At 39.9% G+C, this 26,184-nt stretch overlaps 2 protein-coding genes across 2 annotated transcripts in view; both read left to right on the top strand.

Moving 5' to 3' along the window:
- Positions 1–1,214: 1,214 nt before the first annotated feature.
- On the top strand, positions 1,215–2,324 carry LOC308088960 (growth hormone-regulated TBC protein 1-A-like; the record flags this gene model as incomplete). Its single annotated transcript, XM_080433541.1, has 1 exon — positions 1,215–2,324. The coding sequence occupies one exon, from the start codon at positions 1,215–1,217 to the stop codon at positions 2,322–2,324; it is 1,110 nt and encodes a 369-aa protein (XP_080289667.1).
- A 5,691-nt stretch (positions 2,325–8,015) lies between these two features.
- The window catches only part of ipo11 (importin 11), a 213,132-nt gene continuing 194,963 nt past the window's right edge, over positions 8,016–26,184 (top strand). The window contains exons 1-5 of the mRNA XM_080434451.1: positions 8,016–8,079; positions 14,684–14,833; positions 16,416–16,516; positions 19,465–19,537; positions 23,666–23,869. Of these exons, the coding sequence (XP_080290577.1) occupies positions 14,696–14,833; positions 16,416–16,516; positions 19,465–19,537; positions 23,666–23,869 (516 nt within the window). The 5' untranslated portion in view covers positions 8,016–8,079; positions 14,684–14,695. The remainder of the gene's footprint in view (positions 8,080–14,683; positions 14,834–16,415; positions 16,517–19,464; positions 19,538–23,665; positions 23,870–26,184) is intronic.

Below are 26,184 nucleotides of genomic sequence, written 5' to 3'. Positions count from 1 at the left end.
CATGGAATGGCCTTCCTCTACATATAAGGGATTGTGCTACATTTCCATCTTTTAAATTCAATGTGAAAAGATGGTTGCTTGAAAACCAAAGCTGCAACCATTTGTGATCATATTTTAGGTTCATTTTTAGGCTATGTGATGTTATGTAATTGTATTTCACCGTTTGTCTGTTTTCTGATGTTATTGTTTTTCTGATTTTATGTTTTGTGTGAGGACTGCGGATGAAAATTAGCATCTTTGCTAAATCCGGTGTATTTACGTTCATGTGACGTTCATTAATATGCTCTGTCCTGTCTAAATAAACAAAAAAAGTAAAGTAAAGCAATCCTATCCTACTACTATAATTGAAATGACCTCCAAACGTTCGTCCGGGGTAGAAGTACGTACGATCGCTCCACTTGCCTCCAAACAGACTGTTGTTCTCTGGCTAATATTTAGGCTTCAATGTACTTACATATTGTACAATTAATAGCATAAACTAACAGCAGCTTTCCTTCTTTTTGGCCGCAGCATCCTTTCTTTGGCCGCTAGGACCCCACCCTACTGCGCATCTCCATATATGGCCATATCAGTTGGATCACTGGTGCAACGTAGCTGTGATGTAGCTGATCGGGCCTGAAGCGGCCCGGACCTATAGTCACTGTAATACAGGTGTTTTCAACTGGTGGTCTGTGGACCACCAGTTCAACCTTTTCATCCTTGCCCATATAAGGAGATCTCTGATGTCATCAATATGTCGTCATAGACTGGCCTCCAAATACTATGATAATGGTTAAGTGCTCTGACAACGGGTAGAACGGGAATGGGTTCTGAATGAGCGTCACATTAAATCTAAGTTATGTGGTTGTGCCAATCATTTGGACTTCATAACATCTCCCCACCAGGGAATCAAACATGTCCCCTATAGAAGAAATGTTTTCTTCAGTCAAGCTAGTTACACGAGTATCACTGAAACGGACGTCATGAACTACATGAATATCTACATTACCAGGTATAACAAAATACTTATGAACTACGTCACCAAAAAACTATGAACTACGTCACAAAAAAACTATGAATCATGGCAATCTGGGACAATAGTTTAGAAAGTCCCTTGCGCAAATGGAGAAACTTGCAGCAGCTTACCCAGCATCTCCATTCATAGTTGTGCTAAACATTTGGACCACAAGATAGTAGTTGTCTTGCTTTGCAGACAGGCTGCATGAGACTTGACCATGGAAGACATTAGCCACCTGGATTTGGTTGCAATCGAGAGGAACAACAAAGCAGAGAACGGGACCCACAAGCTACAGCATTTGCTCAGGGCCCCCGGTGGTAGTGCAAAAGACAGAGTGAACAATGTGGACCCATATGGCTTTGAACAGTCCGAAAACTTTGATTATGATTCATATGAAGAGCTGATGTCGAAGTACCTGGCTGTGCTCAACAGACGATCCATCAAGTGGTCAAAGCTGCTGAAGGGCAGAAGCAAAATGGAAAGGAATGCCAAATTAAAGCGTTATGTACGAAAGGGCATCCCCAGTGAGCACCGGGCTCTGGTCTGGATGGCAGCCAGTGGAGCTCTTGATCAGTTGACGAATAACCCAGGATACTACCAGTCTCTGCTGGTTGCTGAGCATGACCCCAAACTGGGGGAAACCATCCGTATAGATCTGAACAGGACATTTCCAGACAATGTCCTTTTTCGCAAGACGTCTGACCCTTGTCTGCAGGAACCTCTTAATAACGTGCTACTAGCGTACGGACACCACAATCCAACTGTGGGCTATTGTCAGGGCATGAACTTCATTGTTGGTTATCTGCTCATCATCACTAAAGATGAGGAAAAATCCTTCTGGCTGATGGATGCTCTTCTAGGAAGGATATTACCAGACTACTATGGCCCAACCATGCTGGGGCTGAGGACAGACCAGGAGGTGTTAGGGGAGCTGGTACAAGCGAAAGCCCCTGGTGTGTGGCAGAACATGATGGAGCAAAATGTAACTTGGTCCCTGGTCGTATCCCGATGGTTCATCTGTCTCTACATAGATGTCCTCCCAGTTGAGACAGTTCTGCGGATCTGGGATTGCCTATTCTACGAGGGTTCTAAGATCCTGTTCCGTGTTGCTCTGACGCTCATCCACCGTAACCAGCAAGTGATTCAGCAGGCCCAGTCACTGCCGGACATCTGCCAGAGCTTCAAACAGATAATACGCGGACCATTTGTTGATGAATGCCATACTTTTATGCAGAAAATCTTCACTAAACCAAGAAGTCTCTCCATGGCAACCATAACCAAACTGCGGCGTGTGTGTCATGCCAACATTATTGCAGAGGGGTCCTGAACCCTGACCCTATCATTCAAACACAATACACATTCCAAGTCTACATCCAAATATTCCATTTTATCTCCTTTGGCTCTGATGTGTGGTGTTGGAGTGTGAAAAATTCTATGATTCTGACAACTAATTTGTCAGTCCTGCGGCAGCAGTAAGGGATGTGACTTTGTTAATTTAGGTACATTTGGAAGAAATTTAAATTCTTCCAACAATTATGAGTTTGTAGATTATTCAAAGTTGCAACCTTAATGGCCTGGCATCATCAAGAGCACCTTTCTTCCTCACTAACAATAGGTCTGGGTGATGTTTTTGTTTTAACACCATGGCACTGTAGTGGCCAAGTCGTCTAGAATGTGAGTCCAGGACTATTACGCAAAACACTAGACCGATCAGCACCAAATACCTTGTGCACACTGCCAGCAGGCCAAGGAAGTAACTCCCTGCATATTCTTTTTTACCCCGTTTTTTCCGTTTAACTTACATTTTATACTGGAAGTCAACAGAGGTCAGATTGGCTTGGAACTTTGCTGAAATATATGCCGAAAATACAACAAAATAGTCTTGTGGCAAACATCATGAACAAAAATCAGCATTAACATCATACTACAAGTAGGCGTACCTACTCATGATGGGAAAACTACCTTTACTCTGCATTGAGGATAATGGCTGTGGGGATGAATGAGTGTTTCTGTTTTTCTTGACTGAGGGGAATCTGGAGAGGGTAGAGATTGAAACTCCTGATGAAGAGGGTGAAATTTGCTCTCCTCACCACCCCACTGTTAGACAGGTTGCTCTGCTGGACACCTAATGTATCTTCTTGATACTTGTATTAATTTTAGCCAGTGCATTCTTAGATTTGATGTTTAAACCGCCCAACCAACATGTTAAGGAAAATGTTAAAATTGATTCTACATAAGTAGGTTCTGTAAGAGACTCATCAGGGACATGTTAACAATAAATGTCTTGGCAGAAAGGTCATTTTCGACCTCTCCTGCAAACCATTTCAGCACATTCAAAAGTGAAATAGCTTTGAACCAAGGTTAACAACAACCAAGAACCCAGATTTATAGCAACAGGTTCCACCTCTTGACCCTCAGTGATGGTGCTCTGAGTGGGAGGAGGATGTTTTCTGAAGTCAATAATGCACATGTCATGTCTTTGATACATTTGGGTTGAATGCAGAAGGAATGAGTTCTATGCACCAACCACCGGGGCCATAGACTTTATTCATCATCATGGAAACTTCAGGATATATCTGGAACACACACCCCTGAGGTGAACCAGACTCTCTGTTGGAGAGGAAGTCTAGGAACAGCCAAACTAGAGTCAACACCAAAGTAGTTACAGTTTATCCACCAACAGGTGGGGTTGAATGGTGTTGAAACTTGAAAGCCGATGAAAAATCAACAAACAAAAGGTTTGGCGTGAGTTTGATTTGAATAGAAGGTGCCAGTAGCATCCTGTACAACCTGCCACTCTATATGCAAACCAAAATGGATAAATAAAACATATCGGGGGGTGCGACATGGGTGTGAGCCTCTAGTCTAGTACCTAGAAGTGTGCAGTCACTGTCAGTGGAGTGCATATGTCTGCCAGAGAATTGCTCACGTCATCAATATGACGTATATTGATGTCCAAATATGGAGTTCCGTCCAGTTCCATATTTGGGCAAGACTAACCTGGCAGGAGGCGTGTCCAGGGGATAGGGTCAGGTCAGGTGGCATAGGCCACCCCTGGAATTGGAGGTGCCATCACAGGTGTCACCCCATTACACACTTTGTACAAATTCGGAAATGCGCTTGAGAGCGCTGGTGTGCACTCTCTCTGGTCTTTCGGAAATTCAGCAAGCTCGGAGCATCACCGATCGAAAATTCAGAGTGATGACTGACCATTTTTCTAAGCGTCTTAACATTTGTGACAACAATGACCGTCAGATGAAGTTTCATTGCAAAATGCATCTAGGGATGGGCATTTGGACCTTTTTTGGTAAACATTTAACCTTTGGACTGTGGGCGGTTAACCGTCTACGACATCATATCTATAAATAAAGTTGCAGTCCCATTTGTGGGTAGTTCAGATAGGGCTTAAAATATGTATTGTAACATACATTAGGTCTCATTCTGTAAGGTTGTTTTCTTCTCTTCAAATGTTTTGACCTTATTAGGTATTGTAAAATATTGTAGATTGTAGACATTTATAGATTATATTTAAGTGATTTATTCCATTAATATGAATGACTTAATTTCGGTTATTTAGTCCTAAATGGTTATAGTGACACATATTTCAGGAACGGTCCTATCCCTACAAAACAGGTTATAATCATGCTTATCATGGGACGAATGTTCATTTGAATCAATGCATTTCAAAACTAAAATGGAAAATGACCGTTGCAAATAAAGTAGGCTAAGCACTCTTTATGACGTCAACACCAGAGCACTCTGAAAGCGGAGCAGATACCTCACAGCATATTTACGAATGCACCCAAATATTACATTTGTATGGTGCCACACACTCGCGTTGCCATTGCTAGGTTTGTTTTAAATTAAACTTTAATATCTATATTGTACGACTGAACATAATATCATGGAAAAATGTTACACAGTAGCACTGTAATGTTAATAAAGTAGACTAGGCCTAGTCAGGGCCATGCATGTCGTGAACGATGCAAGTGGGGAATACGTCATTTGATGACCTCCTCTGAAGCCGACGGTTTGGGTTGACCAATCATGGAAGCCGATCCATACAATCTCCCAAAACACACACGTTTTTGCATTCTCAGACCCACGGTCAAAATCTTGTCAAAAAAAAAAAAAAAATTTTGCAAATGGCAATTTGGACAGACCAGCAGTTTCCGGGAACTGAAAAAACACGAATAGCTGGTTTTTCAGTTCCTGGAAACTGCTGGTCTGTCCGAATTGCCATTTGCAAAAAAAATTATAAAATTTTCAAAAAAATCAAAACATTTTTCAAAAATAGCAGATCTACAAGCTCATAGCGCGGCACTCGGTGCCGCGCTATGAGCTTGTATATCTGCTATTTTTCAATAGCCAAAGAAAGCTAAAGTGACACAGATGCGTTCCAGGTCTTAATGGGTTAAGACTCACAGAGTCTGAATGGGCAGTCAGGTGGGAACGCAAACACAGTACTTGGATTGTAAGGCATTTGTGGGTCAGGAAAGCAACTGTAGAGACCTGTTACGTATTTGAGCGTTAACCCATATACATTTTAATAATTGTCATTGAGCCACTTAATTGGCCCAAAGCTGCTCAAGGGCCCCTGGTAGTCAAGGGCCCCATGGGCACTGGCCCCTTTGCCCGGTCTATAATCTGTCCATGTACCTCAGGGTCATATGTGACACATACACAGTTTTATTGTGGTTTTCACACTTACAACTGCTAGATTAAAAAACTTTGTCATTAGAATTCTGTACTGTTTCCATGTATAGGCCTATAGCTATGTAGTCATTGACAGCGCGAAGAGGCGATTAAGTTGAACTTAAGTTATTCGGCTTCCGTCAGACAATAAATCAATCAGGAGAAAGATTTATCAGCTTCAGTTTTATAGTGTTCCAGTTCCAGTCTGGTCAGCAATCTTTTTTGTTTCATCACTTCCAATTTCACGTGTTTATCCTGTATTCTCATCTCTATTCTATATCTCTTTCTCTTGTTAAAGGTAGGGTAAGTAATTTTCTTTGGTTAAAATAACTGTTAAATAGCTCTATATTCTGATAGTACTCATTGCTATAGAGTGTTTGTTCAGTAACAGGAGTCTCCTTGTCTCTCCAGCTCTTTATAAAACAGAAAATGCATTTTCGTTTCAGTTTCAGTTTCATTTCCAATTTTATCCAATCAGGATAGAGAACTCAATCAGGATATAGATTAAACAAGTGATGACTAAGAAATGAGCAGGCAAAATTGGAACTGGAACACTATAAAAATGAAGCTTAAAAATGGGCACTTTCTCCTGATTGGCTGAGATTTTGACACCTACCGGAAAATGTATTTTCTGTTTATTAAAGAGCTGGAGAGACGGGGAGACTCCTGTTACTGAACAAACACTCTATAGCAATGATTACTATCAGAATATAGTGCTTTAACCTTTTAACAGAATACTTTTTGTTTTAACCCAAAAATATCACTTACCCTACCTTTAACTCTCTTACTCTGAACACCACCACACCACACCACACCACACCACACCACACCACACCACACCACACCACACCACACCACACCACACCACACCACATAACCAGTAGACTAAACAAAACAAAACAAAAACACATTTCCATGTACCCTAAGTGACACAGTTTGTCACAGCTCATGTGTACCCTATATGTCCTTCACACATCAGGGGTGATTGACGGTCTTGTACTGTGAATTATGACCTTTATCTGCTTGACCCTGTACATACACGTGTTGAATCACTCTCATCTGCGTAAGCATAATACTGATACCCTTGATACCATGACCATCAACTACTTTATCAGATAGACTGATGTCTGTGGTCAATGATACGAGATGCATGTTCCATTCCTATTCATTCTGTTCTTGTCTCATTTCTTCTGGTCACGTCATGTGTCCAATACTGTATATTAGCCTTGGATCAAGGCTATCATAGATGTATTTTATCGAGTCTGACTTTTACGTTTGCATCTATCATAGATATCAGGCAAATGTCAAAATCGATAAAATACATCTATGATAGTCTTGATCCAAGGCTAACTGTATATATTTTCTATGTGTGTAATAAACTTCAGAGCTTGTCGTGTGATAGCCTACTGGCTGGTGTCATTATGTTCTCCACGCACAGGACTCAACTGAAACATCACTCACCTCACCAACCTTATTAAAGGGAGACTTTTTAAGGGACCACATGGTTGGTCAACCAAAATCACAACACTTCAGAGAGATGTTACCTTATTAACAGCTTATTAAGTATACCTGGCAGGCTTTTAGATAGACACCATCTATTAATATTATTGCCATTTCCATGCGAACAAATCTGTGTGAGAATTAAATAAATTAAGAGATTAATCAATGAATCAATATAAAAAAATCTATTAATCAATAGCCCAGATCAAGCCAATCAGGCCCCCCTATAAAATAATCAACGTCATACTCCATGATGTCGCGTGCCAAAAATAATAGATGTATCGATTATTTTTGGCACATTCATCAGTGGTGGAAAGTACTCAAATTATTTACTTAAGTAAAAGTATCAATACTGCAATGTATAAATACTCAACTGCAAATTATACTTGTAATAAAGTAAAAGTAGGCTACTCATTATGCAGAATGTCCCATTTCACAAGTAAAATATATAAAAATCTTTTGAAAATAACATAATGGGTAATGTATGTTATGTAATAATAATCAAAATCTACAAAGTAACTAGTAACTAAAGTTTTCAAATAATTGTAACAGTGGAGTAAAAAACTATATATTGTAGTAAAAAGTACACTATTTTCCTAAATATCATATAAATATTTACTTAATATAAGTATAAAGTACTGAACATTGGAAACATTCAAGTAAAGTAAAAAAAAAACGTCAAAATTGTACTTATAAGTACAGTACTTGAGTAAATCAATGTACTTAGTTACAGTACTTTACACCACTCAGTGTCATCAACACGCGCCGGTGTCGCATGCTGCTGGCGTCATCGTTCTGATCAGCGTGTGTGTATGTCTTGTAAACAGTGCTACTGCAGCAGACACTGCTTCTATTTTTCTACTGACTGAGTGTCATTTTTATTATAGGTGAGTTCATCCTTTCTGACATAGGAATCATCATTTTAAGAGGAAATACGTTGCACAGAACGGTTGACTCGTCATTGTCGACCCTTCGTTTGAAAAAAAAAGTAATAATAAATACTGTTAGAGAGTAATGTTAGCTGGTTAGTTAGCAGGAAGCTAGCCAGGTGCTTTGGTTGGGGTGCGCGCGACTTTTGCCCGGTTCTCTTTGGTGGATGGAGAAGGAGAACACATTTGTAGAATGTTTCATCCACTCCCTTTACAATATCATAGCTGTGGCTCCATGTTAACCCTCAATGAGTTGCTTGTGTTGGTAGACACTGTTTGTTTGCAGACAGACAATACAGTGCCATGACGTTCCAATCTTTCATAATACTATATGGCAGTGGTTCTTAAACGTGTACATTTCAAGCACCCCCCTTAACTTTGACAGTGTACAAATGACAGTGAACCAAATGGACCCTAACTGGTCCATTTGGTTCCATTTGTACACTGTCAGAGTTACACTATGAATTGAGTACATGGGGACCCCATTTGAAACAAGCCATTAGGCTTTCATGGGCTTTTCAATCCTGTTTAGTTGACCTTGTATTTAAACTTTACTTTCATGTGCTTTTTTCCCCCAATCATTCATTGAATCAATCAAAAAACACCCTTGTAAGGGTCAATTTAGAACCCCCTAAAGGAACCCATAGAGTCCCAGGACCCCAGTTTGAGAACCACTGCTATATGGTGTCAAATAAATAAACCTAGACATTGTGAGGGTCTAAAGGCCAGCTTGGGGAGAGCTGGGTTCAGCATTTATAACCAGTGGTGGAAGAAGTATACTCACATTTTTTACTCAAGTAAAAGTATCAATACCACAATGCATAAATACTCTGTTACAAGTAAAGTCTGGAATTCAGAATTTACTTGAGTAAAAGTACAAAAGCATTTGCATCAAAATATACTTAAAGTGCCAAAAGTAAAAAGTACTCATGATGCAGAAATCTTTCATTTCTGCATCATGACAGCAGATCTACAAGCTCACAATGCATTGTGAGCTTGTAGATTGGCTATTTTCAAATGGCCGAAATGTATATGGACTGAAGTGGTTAATGTAGGTTTTGTACTAATAATATAAAACATCTACAAAGTAACTAGTAAAGTTGTCAAATAATTGTGGTGGAGTAAAAGTACAATATTTGCAGTCGTGCCTGGCTTTGACATTTTTCTTCGTATTGGAAATGAAGTCTTCGGGAAATGAAGTGTTAAGTTGTGAAATAAACAACTTGGAGGGGAGCATATTATTTCGCTGGAGTAAACCATTAATGCTTGCGACGTGTGGACTGACAGTGTATGTATGACATTGTTGTTGTTGATAACAACAATGCATAAAGTATTATCGTAACTGTCATTCTGTCAGCAATGCTCTCCAGGGCAGGTCAACTAGCTGAAGACTAGAGCAGTGGTTCTCAAAGTGGATTCCAGGGACTCTCTGGCTTCCTTTATGGCAGTGGTTCTCAACCTGTGGGTTTTGGGGGGTCCCTACATGATTTTGGGGGGTCCCCAGATGACAGTAAAGTGACAATTTAAGGACTTTTAAGACCTTTTTAAATACCAAACTGGTCAAACATTGGCCAAATTGTCAAATTGTTAAAGGAGGAGTTCACCCAAAAAATTACTTATTTTCTATCAATTACACACCCCATGAAGCCTTGATTTCATGGATTTTTTTTGTGGCCTTCCTAAGACAATAATTTGATGACCGTGTGTATTTCCGGTAGGAGACACAAATAATCTACTTTGTGTCTCCTACCGGATACATTAGCCGGTAGGAGACGGGAATCAAATTATTAGCTTAGGAATGCGACAAAAACAAAAAATAATCCATGGATTCAAGGCTTCATAGGGTGTGCAATTGATAGAAAATAAGTCCTTTTTTGGGTGAACTCCTCCTTTAAAATAGCCGATCTACAAGCTCACAACCCAGTCAAACAAAATGTAATGCCTCGACTCCTACATATGATCCTAATATTATTATTTTTGGTGGTCCCCAGTTCAAATAGGATTATTTTGGGGGGTCACGGCCTGAAAAGGTTGAGAACCACTGCTTTAGGGGGGTCTAAATTGACAGTCTGTAACTCTGACAGTGTACAAATGGAACCAAATGAAACCGTTAGGGTCCATTTGGTTCCATTTGTATACTGTCAGTCAGAGTTAAGGGGAGACCCTGAAATGTAAAAGTTTGAGAACCACTGGATTATAGAGCCACTTAGCTCACTAGTGGTCCTAATGTCTGATGTATGCGGCTTGATATTATGGCCTTGGCCATATCTGTTTGACCTCATGCATTTATTTCATGGGGCTGATGGTGGTTGCACCTGCTGAGCACGTAATGCACGTATGTCCTATACTAACTCTTACTGCATTGTGTGAACAAGTGATAACATTTTTGGGGTTTCATACTTGGCTGTGATTTTACCTAAATCATTAAACACCTCCACTAGAGGTGAGATAGCAAATGCCACAGATTCAAACAAATCATTTAATTTTGTTATTTATTTATTTATTTATACTCGTGATAGTTTATGCTGTATTATGATGTATTTAATACAGCTAGTTTATGATGTATTTATGCCATGATGGTGGTATGATGTTATTCATATACTTGACCGTGGCATGGGCCACAATTTTCTTGAATAAGCTCAACTAGTTTCAGAAGAGTTCTACTTGTAAGGGATTTCTGTATCTTTCACGGACTCCGGTTGGTGTTTACATCAACGAAACATGAAGGCATTAGAATCAACAAAAAGGGGTGCATTATATTGTATTCATTGAATCATAACCCAAACTTGTAGAACTCATCAAGTATCATTGCATTTGCTGTGATTGACAACGCAACATAATGATTTGTCTGATGTCTGTATTTCCAACTAGAATCATAGTACAGGCTACAGCTTTTTTCTTCGAAAGTCTGGGAAAGAGGTTCATTTAATGAGGCTGACAGCAACAGGAGACTGAAAAGTTGCCTTTCCAGGCCCACATAGAAAGTGACTCTCTTGCCCTTCCTTCCCAATGTCCCATCTTGAGCAAAGCACAAAACACAGCAGGTTAAATGTTCCAGGTTAAACCTTTCCTAAGTAAGTAGTCTTGTCGAGCCCCATATGGCCAACAGGTTAGGAGCCTATATATCCTGTTTCTGTAGTGTGAGGCAGCTTGATGTAGAAGTACATCCCCCAGACATGACGCTAGTATGGTGCAGGGACTAAAGGGCCATTCACACCAAGCACGATAACTATTACTGTTACTATAATGATAATTATGTGAGCATCTGCAATAACAGTGGCACCAACTGTGTCAGAGAGAGAGCGAAAATCGCCCTGAAAGTAATCAAATGATATGGTTCACCACTATCGATGTTATAGCGGTGGGCTCTGCCATCCACATATTTATAGTTCTCGTGCTCTGTGTGAACGGCGCTTTACCCCCAATCAAACCATTGATGCTGAGTGGCAAGCAGGGAGCCATTGGGTACCATTTTTATAGTCTTTGGTATGACTCGGCTGGGGATTGTCATTGAAGCCAGACCTCCCAATCTCAGGGCGGACACTTTAACCACCAGGCCACTGAGCTGGTTCTCTCTCCTGATTGCAGAAAATTGCTATCCCAACCTGAAAAAGCATTTTCTAGTGTTTACTGTTTATTAAAGAGCTGGAGAGACAGGGAGACAGACCCCTGTTACTGACCAGTTATACAGTTATTACAACTTACTGTGCATTTAAGTCAAAGATCATTGAGCCATCACTGAGTTTGTAAACTCAAAATCTGTCAATAGTAACTTGGAGTCTACACAAAACATTGTTGCAACAGGTGCAAAGTAAAAATGAACCCAATACCCTTTAAGTTGTCAAACACTGGTGATAGCCAGTAGCCAGTGTCTCTGTACTTGAGCAAAACTTTAAACAACTCCCTGCTCCAGAGGTGCTGCTGCCTGATGCCTCCGGTTTACTATGCTTCATATCCACTGGTACAGGCATAAAGGTTGTTACACAATGTGTACTTGTGAAGTATTGTGTGTGTCTGAGATTCTTGAAATGTTGACTAGAATTTTAAGTTCGATGTAATAGTTCAGGTAGTTAAGATTGCAGCACTAACCCATCTGTAGTGAAGAACGGCAAAAGCCAACCTTTTTCTCTTTGTAACTTGGCCTTAAAAATAGCGTTTGGGGTCCATGACAGGCCAGCAGTCAAGAGTAGAGTAATTCATCGTCTTGAATGAGGAGACATGTTCCTGCCAATACAGATTCCAAGAAGATTTAGACTAGAGTTTAAATATTTAAAAAAGTGGAAAGCATGAAAATATTTGTAGGTACTTCTGTGGCAGTGTGCACAATAATGTTGGTGATGATTGGTGCAGTGGTTTGTGATATTTGTCCAGACACAGACACACGGACACTCTTATAATGGCTCTTGTAGACGGGTACACTCCTGCAGAGCCACACCATAAAAACGGCACACATTTGACATTGGTGAAAAAATCAACCCGTGTGGCCTGACCAAAAGAGCACTTGAGCTATATTGATGTGATACTGTACAGCGGTGGTCCTCAAACCTTTTCATGTCAAGGACCCCCAAACTCATATGTATTTGGCCGCGGATCCCCATCTGAAAATGTTTTTTTGCCAGGGAGGGACCGCCAGAAGACAAGATTTGTGTAAAGAAAAAAAATCTAAATTATTCAAAGAGTTCCAATACTTCCAAAATTTTTAAATAATGTAAAAAAATAGCAAATAGCAAGCTCACAGCACACCACAAAGTGATGCGCTGTGAGCTTGTATATCTGCTATTTTTTAATAGCCAACGTATAACATATGGATAAAGTGGATAAAATGATCGTGATGCTGTATTAACAAATTTTGCTGGGGACTCCTTGGAACCCCCCCAAGGACCCCTCGCCGGGGTCCCCGGACCCCAGTTTGAGAACCACTGTAAAGTACAGGACTGGAAGTATAATCTCTATCCCTACTTGGCTTATTTAACCAAAGTTCTAACACACAAGACCAGACTTGAGTGTACTCAGTCATCAGGGCAGACAACCTGGTTTGTTTTCACCTGTCACCATTTTACAAGATAAAGATGTTTAAGATGTAAGAGGACATCTGAAGAATTGATCACCTGCCAAAGTGGCTGGTTGGATTGACATACTCATCAGCCACAGTTAAAATACATTTGCCGTTGGCTGGTGGTTAGTTTAAGCTTCAATCTGTACGTGTTATGTTAGTTGATACCACTAGATGGTGGCCTTGCGAAGGTCATATAACATTTTTTTCCAGGAAAGACTCTCTCAAACTGTTCTCAGTTTATCAGAAAGTCAGCATTAAACTGCTCTGGAGGATCAGCCACTCACTGACAGAAGTTAAAAAGAGATTTCTGGGTCAGCTTGATGTGTCTGTGGAATTGCTTCTTAAGGTTCCTGACTCCCATAGTTTGACATAGTTGATGGACATTAATAATTCACAGAATTTTCAACCTTTTCTTTTGTGCTAATGCCAGTCATATAAATCCCCAGAAAATACCAGGGATGCATTTAAAAATTTACAAGAATATATTGTTTGAATTTAGTTTTCCCTCGTGCGAACTGTGAAGAAATAAACAATCCATCTTGTTTTTTCCACATGAATTCATCTACCCTTTTAAATTATTCTCAAGCAATGTTGAAATATAAATCTGTTGGGAGGATGGTTTCACACAAACAGCTTAGCCTTATTTAGGCCATGGTGGTATGGTATGATATGATATGATATGTGGATCCGGTTTGTGAGGTAGGAGTTGTTGAAGATGAGACGCCAAACTCCCTGAGATATACCTTTTTGAAATCAAAGGATGCCTTTGGAGCTGTGAAGCTAGAATGCACATGCTCTGCCTAGGGGATAGAATAGACAGAGTTGTCTCAGTGTTCATATCATGGAATGGAGGCTGTGTGACTCACCTAGTCTGTGTGTTTTCTCTGTCAGAGTGAACCGTTTCTTCATCACAGTGGCCGACAGTGATTTCATAAATATTTAATGTTTAATTAAAATGCTGTACTGTAGGAGGAGAGACGGCAAAAGGCAGGCATAGTGCAGAGCTAGAGCAGGAAAGCATATTTTCTTCTAACTGTGTTTTTCGGTGATGTAATTTGTCTGCCTTCAATGTGTTCAATTTTTGTATATTGCTAAAGATATTAGTAACTATTTTAACCCATTAAGACCAGGAGAACACATCTGTGTCATTTTAGATTTCTTTGGCTATTCAAAAATAGCAGATATACAAGCTCATAGCACGGCACTGAGTGCCGCGCTATGAGCTTGTAGATCTATTTTTGAAAAATCATGAAAAAGTCCTGTGTGCAAATCTTTGAATATATATATTTTTAAAACATTTGTAAAATATTTTGTTCCGGAGACCAGAAGCAAATATTTGAGTTACAAATGTTCGCTTTAAAACACGTATATATATATATATATATTCAAAGATTTGCACACAGGACTTGCTTTATGTTCCTTGCTCAAAGATTATATCTAGTCAAAAACGTCATTTTATTTTTATACATCCCTGAACTCATCCCAACTCAACTCCTCTCCTCTCAGGTATATCCAGCTATGGATATAGACAGTGCCAGTTCGGTGGTGCTGCAGGCCCTGACCCAGGCCACCAGTCAGGACACGGCTGTCCTGAAACCTGCAGAGGAGCAGCTTCGACAGTGGGAGACCCAGCCAGGATTCTACTCTGTTCTGCTGGTAGGAGATCACGAAATATAATGGTGGAGCCATTTGGAGCTCTGTATACACAGACATTCTGAAGGAGGGATTTGGGGCTTGAAGTGTACAGTAGGGCTGTCCCCAACTCAGGATTTATGTAGTCAGATATCGGCTCAGAGTCGGGGGTTTAATGCGACTCGTCGACAAGTCGTCTTTATATAGAAAATAGGTCCTTATGATCTTATTGGAGGCTACAATTGTGTGTTTCAGAAACGTTCAGTGCTGATTTAGAGCACATTACATTGTGAAGTGCAACACGGCCATATGAATATTCTTTGAACATTTAAAAGCAATGAATCCGTTAACTACATGACGGCAGATTTTAATTGACAACACTCCTGTGTAGGACTACGTACAGTTCGGAGCACAACGCTACTGTATCAAAGAGCTATGTTGCACATCCAGTAGTCGCTGGTGCAAGACATAAAATAACAGTAAAGAGAAGAGACTCATGTACCTGATAATTGCACAGTCAACCTTTTATCGGAGCTACAGCTGTGTGGAAGTCTCTTTACCGCAGCGTTACTTAAGCCAGCTTGAGATAATTAATCAGTCCACTCACCTAATGCTGTGGAGGTTCAAAGAGTTTAACACACTTCCAAACGGTGTACATTGTTTAAATCACAGGGGTTTAATATCATAAATATGAACTTTAGTTTAGCCAAAATCTTACGCGTAATCCACATGATTTCTTATTTACTTCTGAAAAGCGTCATAGTAGCTTAGCAGCAACAGAAGAAGTTTTTCCTCTCAAAACGGCGGATTTAAAAATTAGAGTCTCCCGTAATATGATTAGCCAACTGGTTTTATTTTTAAGTCTATTACAGGAAGTAGATGGACTAAATTAGAAGTACATGACACAACAGAGCTACTACAGTTACTAGTAACTGACGCTATAAAAAAAACAAAAAAAACAGACGGCTCGAATCAAATAATTTGCATCAACTGAGGGGTTCTCGACTGACTAATCAACTCGTCGACTTTCAGGGGACAGGCCTAATGTACAGTATAATCCATTGACATTTATTTTCAACATGTGATAACCAACGGGAAATATAGCCCCCAAAATGCAGGCCTTTTTAAAAATTAAATCATTCAATTCAATTACAGTCTTCACAAGTTCGGAATATCTTATGCAAAATGGTGAAGACATTGGCTGTGGTGGCAAATTACACTGAAACGTTAGCAGCTGTGATGGATGGGTGGGTGTGTGTGTGTGTGTGTGTGTGTGTGTGTGTGTGTGTGGGGGGGGGGGGGGGTGATATTATATGGTAGTATGAAAATGGTCATTGACGGTTAGGTTCCATTGTCTGTGTGAGATTGAGCATTTGGGGGGTTGGATAGGGCATGGAGTTTTTTTCCTTCTTTTTTTTCTTCCTCAGGAAAAGACAATCTTAAACACCATTATAGCTACCTACTGTAAAGCAACTTGTCATTTGTGGAACATATACTGGATATAGCACAAGTTCTGCACAAGAAATATGTGCTAAACAAATGCACACACTGATTTTGATGTCATACTGTAGGGTTTTAAGGTCCATGTTGTCCCACTGTTTTGCAGAACATCTTCAACAACCACATGCTGGACGTGAACGTCAGGTGGCTTGCTGTGCTCTACTTCAAGAATGGCATCGACAGATACTGGAGACGAGTTGCTCCGCAGTGAGTACCCCCGCCCCTGCCTATGTCATTCCCATCTCCGCCCGTCTGTCACTGTCTGTCTCTCCTTAACTTTCTCTCCTCTTTCTTTCTGTGGTTTTGTCTCCATTGATCTTTATTTCTTTCTCTTGGTTAGTGTCTATAACCCTCTGTCTCATAACACTTAGGCTCCTCTTTTTTTCCCCACTGATTTATTGCATTTTCTCTTGTTCTCTCTGTTCCTATTTCATCATGTTGTATTACCTGTCGTGCCTCGTCTGGAGTTGAAGAATCTTGCTTCAATTTTGTCCTTTTTCTTCTTCTCTCATATGTTATGTAATCATTCAGACTGCTCTTTGATTTTACGCACAATTTATTCTTTTCCATCTCTATCGCTTCTTGTCTATATTGATATATAGGCCCTGAGGTCTTTTTACATTGTTGGGATTTGAATGGAGCATTTGCCCTTTACACCCACATGACTCTGGCTGGCGCTGAACAAACCCTGAGGCAATCAGTTCTGTCTCGGCACACAGGAGGGACATTCTTTGACCATTTCTTCTTCTTATTACCTCGCCCTTTTATTTCTTTGTCTCTATAGTTTTCTCCTGATCTAAGTTTCTCATCTGATATTTCATGTAATCATGTGCTTGGCTGCTGTTCAGGGGTGTTTTGTTACTTGAGACCTTAGTGTGATTACATTTGGATCACTGCCATGTCCCTAGCTAGGTTTGGGTAGTGCAAGTGACAGCAGCGAGTTTGAGAAGTGAACACAGAGTTCCTATCAAAGCTTCCTTCTAATTCACCCTAGAGTACCATACTGGTGGTCTGAATTGTTTAGCCCATTCATTGACTGCGTCTCATTGCATACTTAAGCAATATTACATTAGAGGGTATGCTTTTACAGTCATTATTGGCAGGACAGTGATGCAGTCAGGAGCTTTACGCAGAGTTCTTCAAGCATTGCTGAAGTGCCAGTAATGACAGTAAAGCACACAGTTGAGTGGAATATTGCAATTATACAACAGCTACCATCACAATAAAACATTTATTCATATTGTGGGGCATATCGCTCTAAAAGTAACAACCTTTTTGTGAGTGTTATCTCTGTTATTCTGGAAATACGTGGGGTCTGACAGGTTAACTCAGCCAGTCTTGGCCCATTGAGAGGGCTCTGTGTGAGCCAACCTCTCCCAAACTGAATGAATACCACAGATACAAAACTTCACTGGTTTGCAGAATCTCATAGTAACTTAGATATATGTTATATATTTAGCTCTTACACCCGCAAACTTCACATGCAAAAGGCTAGCATTAGCCACCTAACCTACCACAGCAACGCTGTGTCACTGAACCCTATTTTGAGAGGTTTGCTAATTAACGTCTGACGCTAGGTCTTAACTTGTGCCGTGGGGGTGTGTCCAGTGCAATGTTGGTATTTACACTAGAGGCCGACCAATGCCAGATTTTTGATGCTGATGCCGATACCGATTTTGGAGAGTCTTAGACGACCACCAATGTTTTGGCCAAAATATTGTCAGAAAATTAAAAGTTTCCAAATCAATTTGAAAAACGAGTGTCGCACGACTCACACTATAAGAGTAAAAATTGCAGATCTACAAGCTCCCAATGTGTCGAGATACGATGGGTTGTGAGCTTGTGCTTACTGTGCGTTCCCTTGTTTTTTTCCCCTTTGTCTTGCACTATGCTAGCACTGCTGAGGGTGTATAGTGTTGTTTATTACACGGCTTGGTTGAATTCTGATTGGTCAATCACTGAATTCAGTGGTGTGTTATTTCTGTAATGACCGATGAGCTCAATAAAAGACCGCTGTCTAATCAAAGGCTCAGAACATTAATCACCAGGTTTGAGAGAGAATATAGGAATTTATAAACATAGGCCTACTGTACTGGATTCCGGAGAAATGTAAATGAAATCTTCATCTGGGAGTTGTGTGCACTTCTGTTGCAGTGTTAAGGATTTCTTTGTCTCTGTCCGTGCGACCGGCCAGGCATGCTCAAACATGTGGTGCGTGGCCCCGACCGGAGCGGCTTGGAGCGGCGGGCGGCCCTTGCTATGAGTTCGCTCCTTCCTTTTTATAAACCCACTCCCCAAGTTAAAAATCGTCCCGTGCCGCTCCAGCTCCACTCCGCTCGTATGCTCTGGTCTCCACCCAGAGCTTGGTGTCTAGAACCTAATTTAAACTACTTAGTTATTCTAAGGTTCTTAAACATTCAAACCTTAATTTGAAAGAAAGAGAAGAAAAAAACATTTTTTTAAATTTTTGTGATTTCAAGAATCCCCGAAATAAGTCTCATTCTACCAGTCCCAGTCACATACTACTGTATATCTATTTCTAAATCTGTTCCAGTCATTATTCCACATCAGAAAATTATTATTATTATTAGTAGTAGTAGTAGTAGTTACTACTACTACTACTACTACTACTACTACTACTACTACTACTACTACTACTAAGTAGTAGTGGTGGTAGTACAGTAGTAGTATTGGGCTATATTGGCAGATCTACAAGCTATGGAATGTGCGTGCGTGTGTGTGTTCGGTTGACTCCCATTCATCTGTGTTTTTTACATGGGTGAAAATATTTTAGGGTAGTCGTTCATATAGGGGTGGTATTAGGAGTGGTTTTCAAAGCAGTAGGTCTAGGTTTGTTAGCGCTGGTTTTCACCGCTGTCCTAGTCCATACATTGAATTTACATTTCCCAGAAGGATCAGTAGGAGGAGATCTTTGATCTGGCTAAGCAAGACTAATGTCTATTTATTTTTTTCTGTCATCTCCTTTTACCATATTCGGTATGTTTTGCCACCAAGTCTTCTCAGTGCTCTATTAGTTTACATGTCATTACCAAGCCTCACACATATCCCTTTTGTGTTTTGACTCCCTTCCCCTCCATTAATTTATTTTCAGCATATATATATATATACATATTTTTTTATCCTTGTCTTAACAGTGCGCTGTCAGAAGAGGAGAAGATGTTACTGCGTGCTGGCCTCATCACAAACTTCAATGAGCCAGTCAACCAGGTCAGTGGAGTGGACTGTGTCTGTCAGAGGCGGCACTGGCTATTGTGAAAGCATTACTGCAATGTCCATGTCAGTACATATTTGGACAATAGTGTAAATTAATTAATATCTTTACACTCAACGCAAATATGTCCTAACATGAGCGTAGGTTTGGTTTGTAAGTTACTAGGTACTAGGGATGCATTTGACCTGATTTTCTTTTAAATGAATGAGTAATCTGTTTCTTAGTTAAAGGAGAAATCCGGACATTTTAAGTGTTATCTTTGATGTGTCGTTACTCACCTACCGACGTAGAAAGTGGCGTTGATTTTTTCCAGCGATTCCCCTGTCGTCATTTTTTCGACCCCCTCCGTTGGCATAATGGGAGCGCGTGGCTAAGGGAAATGCGTCTATTATAACCGATGCAATGTTATTTTTTTCTCTACTACTACTCATTGTAGAGTCTCATGATACTCAAACATGCACTGAAAGTCCCTGAGAAGCTATCGCTAATGCCGAACGAGCTAACGCTGGTTGCTTGTTTCTCTCCCAGAACCTGGCAACTCGGTGTTGCCAGGCAGAGAACTTTCAGTGCATGTTTGAGTATCATGAGACTCTACAATGAGTAGTAGTAGAGAAAAAAATAACTTTGCATCGGTTATAATAGACGAATTTCCCTTAGCCACGCGCTCCCATTATGCCAACGGAGGGGGTCGAAAAAATGACGACAGGGGAATCGCTGGAAAAAATCAACGCCACTTTCTACGTCGGTAGGTGAGTAACGACACATCAAAGATAACACTTAAAATGTCCGGATTTCTCCTTTAATGCAAGTAAGGAAGCCATCACATTGCTAGGCTGGCATATAATACAGATAGTTCTGTTTTTGTGTTAGCATTAGGTTTGTCGTTTTCACAAAAAAAAAAATCATTTCGTTTTTACCACAACATAAAGAGGGCTCAACAAAAAGGGCTTTTGTATAAATTTGCCTTTTGTTTCTGACTCTAGATAGTTTGACAGTACTCCTCATACAGTTGTACAGGCTGTACATTACCTGTGCATGATGTATTACACGGCCATAAAAAAAAGAAGAAAAAAAATACTTCTAATAAAGTTTTTGAGTTTACAGTTTCTGTCTAATTGAGTAAGCCATCTCCCTTTGTTTCATAGTAAACATTATCTGAGTAGTGCAAATTATTCACGTTAAATTTGGGAAAAAAGCAAAGAATAGCTCTTACCAAGGTAATAACGTTTACTTAGAAAACAGAACAACCAGGTGCTCACAGGAGAACTAAGAGTTTTTACTTGAATAAGTGAGGTTTGAATAAGATGAATAAGATGAGGTTTGAATAAGATGAGGTGGCTCAACAAATTAAGTTGAGTTTGACGTCAAGCTTCCCATTATTTGATCCGGAATGACCTTCAAAACATGCACTTTCAAAAGGTAGCTTTCTCCAAGATTCATGTTGTAATTAATTGATATAAGTACGTAGATAGATATTGTAGATGGATTGATAGACCGTTATTGATCTCTGTGTCGAAATTCAGGTGTCGTAGCAGCAACACCAGTAAGCATGAAAAACAGCATGGGTAAAAGTAGAGTTACAAATCTGATAAGATTTCAAATAAATGACTGACTGAGTTAACGTAATGTATATTCTATCAATAAATATAATGTACAATCTATCACCAGTGAATATATGCATGATTATACATATTGCCTATAAACTGATAAAAATGATGTACAGTGGGTATCTTCATAATATGTACAGTCTATCAACAGTGAATGTAATGAGTAAATACACAATGTATCAACAATGAAACATTTACAGCAGTTATCCTTAACAGGCATCTGTCATGGTTCTGTAGTGTACATCCCAGTAGTCCATGAGCAGATGTGCCAGAGTCTAGCAGGAGGAGACAGTAATTCAAGAACAGAACATAATATGAGGGTCAGGCTTGGCTACTGGAACAAAGGACTGTCACTGTCCAAATGTTTCTTTTGTCCTAAACATCCATAAATGGAGCGAGGCCTGTGAGCCAGTTCAGTCGGTAGACTCAAGTCGCTCTGCTAGCCCTGTGATACACTCCTCTCACTGAAACACACATCAATGCCCCCTCTTTAAAATAACGTGGTCTATTTAAGCTGTCACATGTACTTGCCCTCTCTGTAATAAGGCGTTCTATTCTATTTAAGCTGTCACATGCACTTGCCCACTCACTCTACCCATGCTGCTGCTCCACTGCTCAGATTTGAACCATTGTTGCTGATTACCATTCCTGCTCTTCATCACTCCAGTCCTCCACCAGCATCAACCTGTAGGCTCTGACTCTAGCTTTGCTCTGAAAGTTTACTAAAATCACTAATTTGCTCTCACATTTGCAAAGCTTAGGGACGACTTTTGATAATTACATATCAATAGTCCATATCTAAACAACAATATAAGTTTATTTTTTCATATATTTATATGGAAATTACTTAACATTAGAAATTTTGAAGAGGTGACCCTATCGCAGAATGGAATTGCACAGTGATGACATCACTAGTGGAGGAAGCTCCTAGATGTACACGGTATTGCCAGTACTTTGAGTATAATATTGGCCTATGAATGAATATTGTAAATGTCTAGCGTTAAGTAAGTATCCTTGTATTTGACCTCTTTCACTCCTGACATTACGCAATTGCTCAACTGAATGTAGGCGGTGGGGCAGATTTAGCCCTATTCATTGGTGTTCACATTCAAACCATTAGACTAGAGTGTGATAGACGGCAGACGATATGAATGGTTGTCTGGGTTTTCAAATCCCTCCGCTACCAAAAAGCCCTTAATGATCCTGACGACATGGTTGCCACCCCTGCTTTAAGGTGTATGCTTGCACTGAGTGTTAATCAACTGTGTATATTATATATAGTATATAAATTGTAACTGCTATATGTTAAACAGAATGACATGTATAAAGGATAGGCATAAATAAGCTTTGAGCCTCAGTCTAGGCCTTTTCGATCAATACAGAAAGAAATGTTGGATTACAGTGTGTGATGTTTTGTGATACTGTTAATGAGGATCGAAATAAACAATCTAAATCTATACTATGTTTAATGAATACATTAATTAATTAGATAAATGTTTCATGTGAGTTGTCTGATTGAATTACTAGTCACATGAACAAATGGCTCTGACTCTACCAAAATCTAAGTATTATTCAAAAGGTGGTAAAATATAGATGAGGACTTTACTGATAGTATTAAGAGGTATAGTGAACAGGTCTATATGTTGTGTATAACTCTCTGTGCAATGACTTAACCTTGCTATCCCGAGAGATGGATGTGCATCCATCTGTCTAAAATGCAGTGACTTTGAGTTGTGGCCATTTATCGTGGTTTCAGGTGCTAAGACTGTAAGGCTACATCATGACTGATAGGTCCATATGGAGAGAAATGACTGCCGTTCAAATGCCATATGTCTCTGGCTCTCCTTTTCAAACCAAACCACTAGAGGCTATTTTGTATATTTTACTTTGAGGCCTGGTTATTTCAGCAGTGTGAGTGTGTGGATCGCTTAAGGGGAAAAAAAGGATTGAAAGTAAATTAGCATTAGCATATTGTAAGTGTTAACAAAAGCACACATTTGTGTATGTGAAATACGCATCATGCTGAATTAGTTGTGGCTGCTGTGTAAACAGGATCAACTCCACTTTGCTGTGCATAGTTTGAGCAGTAGCCATGACCATTCATCTCCATTCACACCTGTCTGCACAAATGAGTGGTTGTTTTATTACCATCTGCATGCAGTTGCTCTCCTTTACCGTCTGTTCAGGGGAACGTGTTGGAAGCTGGAACACACACACACACACACACACACACGCACACATGTTATGTTGGTCATCGTGCCACTAAATCCAAGCAGTTGTGCCTCTACTGTATGTTATTACACTACAGGGTTTCTTCAATTCCTCAAAATAACCAAACTATGCCATGACCTTCCTTGTCACTCAATCCCAAAGTAACATTTGCTGTAAGACTCAAGAGTTGCACCTGAGATGGTTGGAGCCTTGTTTTATTTATTTTTTACCTTTCAGGCATCCCATATACTGTACACATCAGTCCAACCTTTCATCCAACTGTCGTCTCTTTGCCCCTCCTGCCAGATAGCGACCCAGATCGCAGTGCTCATAGCCAAGGTGGCCCGTCTGGACTGCCCCAGGCAGTGGCCGGAGCTCATCCCCATCCTCCTGGAGTCGGTGAAGGGCCAGGATGGCCTGCAGCAGCACAGGGCCCTACTCACCTTCTACCACGTCACCAAGACGCTGGCGTCCAAGCGGCTAGCACAGGACAGACGCCTGTTCCAAGACGTGAGTAGTGGGCACACATGGTCGACCGCTCGCAATCTGTTATCGTTAATGTCGGCCCTCCTGGCTGGATGCCTTTACCCCAAATTGTTGTTGATGCTTAGTTTTTAGCCATATGTTTTTATACTGTCTTTATGTTGCTTTCCTCTTTCTCTACTTTACTCTCGGGCTTAAAAAACAAAAATGTCCACAAAATGTAGAGGTGTAGAAATGTATTTATTCTGGGGCACCGATATCCTTTTGGTGAAGGCGTGTACCACATATAGGCTCTGATGCAGCCTGACAGCGAGTCCCGAGTTTGATTCCCGAGCCCGGCGGACCTTTGATGCGTGTCCCCACGTGTCCCCATGTTTCCTATTGATCTCCACCGTAATAAAGGCATAAATAAATGTATTGATTCTAAGAAGATGCATCATGACGATGCAATGACATTCCATAATCGATTATAGCCTACTAACGTTTATTGTTAATTTTCCAATTACTAATGGGAGCAACGTCACATGTGCAAACATTACTAGGCTACATGCTACTGGATATATGACTGAGGGTTGGCTGAGATCAGCAAGTCATAAAAAACGCATACAGTATTTTCAAAGGAGACACATTTCTTAGTTTACTGCACAGTAAAATCCTCAGTGTTCATGCTGATGTACCATGCTGAAAGTCACAGATCTACAAGCACTCAACAGAACTACAAATTACAAGTTGTGATGCAATGGACTGTGAGCTTGTAGATCTGCTATATTTGGTGAGCCACACAGTTGTACAACAATGTATAATCAAGCTTCATGGGTCCATTTGGTTACATTGATTTGTAGTGTGTACTCTGTTATGTTTGTGAAGTGCCCTGTCTTAGACTCTTTGAGCTGCTACGTGAAAACATTTTTTTGTATATTACAAGCGCACTTGTAACAACAAAGCAAAGTTGTAATGCATTGCAGAAGGATTTATGCTTTGTTTTTTAGGATTGAACATTTTCACAATAGGTAGGCAAAGCCTGCATACCATTATTCATTTTGTTTTACAATAATAATAATAACATACTGTAGGAGTTCATCATTTTGATCTGACCAATTGCTGGAAAAGTGTTCAGGAATAGCCCTAGACTGGCTGTGATATTACATACATTTCATGTATTCCAAATACACAGCCATAGTGCAGGAATATAATTTTGACAAATTGGAGAATCAAGTTGAATCGTAATCTAATGGTGAAGCCAGTGAAGATTCACACTTCTAATGAAATGTCATGTTTTTCTTTGTCTTTTTCTATTTTTTCAAATAATTTGGAATGTCTGTAGTTTGTGCAGCAGGAATGTCCATATTTTTTGCAGTGCCAGGCTTTGCCTGCAGGAGATGCTGTTTAGCTTCTGAATGACACTTGAGTCAGACCCTAGATCTACCATCATCACATTCAGCTCTCCACATTCTGTGTGTGTCTGCCAGTGGTGTGAAGTAACTAAGTACATGTAAAGTACTTAAGTAAAATTTTTCGGTATCTTTTCTTTACTTGAGTATTTCCAATTTTCAATACTTTTGCTTCTACTCCACTACATCTCAGAGGCAAATATTGTACTTTTACTCCATTACAATTATTTGAAAACTTTAGTTACTTTGTAGATTTAGATTATTATTACAAAACATACATTAACCTCTTCAACCCTATACATTTCGGCCATTTGAAAATAGCCGATCTACAAGCTCACAGTGAGCTTGTAGATCTGCTATTTTCAAAAGATTTTCATAAATTGGAAAACATAAAATGGGACATTCTGCACAATGAGTATACTTTTACTTTTGGTACTTTAAGTATTTTTAAAGCATTTTTATGCCAATACTTTAGTACTTTTACTCAAGTACATTTTGAATTCCGGACTTTTACTTGTAACAGAGTATTTCTATATTGCAGTATTGATACTTTTACTTAAGTAAAACATTTGAGTACTTTTTCCACCACTGTCTGCACATTTGTGTAAGCATGACGTGTGTGTGTGTGTGATTGATGGTGTGTGTGTGAAAGAGAAGAGGGGGTTTCTGTGTGTGTGTATCTATGTACGTTTGCTTCTGTGTTTGTGAGACTGTCATAATGATGTGAAATATCAGACCAGATGCTGAAGTTACAAAGGAAGTGCCAAAAAGAGTGAGTGAGGGATAGATGGATGGTGAGACAGTGAGAGAGAAAGGGGAAAATGCTTAGACCTGGAGAGACTTCATCGAACCCAAGAAGCTTGTCTTTAAGCAACATGGGGCATCCTTCATAGGGCAATCTGAGCCCCATTAAACAGTGCAGCTTTGAATGATGATTTTAATGCTAAATGG

This window comes from Gymnoscopelus braueri, assembly GCF_963280865.1.
Source record: "Gymnoscopelus braueri genome assembly, chromosome: 7".
In the NCBI taxonomy this organism is placed as follows: Eukaryota; Metazoa; Chordata; class Actinopteri; order Myctophiformes; family Myctophidae; genus Gymnoscopelus; species Gymnoscopelus braueri.
Note: the sequence above shows the minus strand (reverse complement) of the source record. Positions and strands in the feature narration are given on the sequence as shown.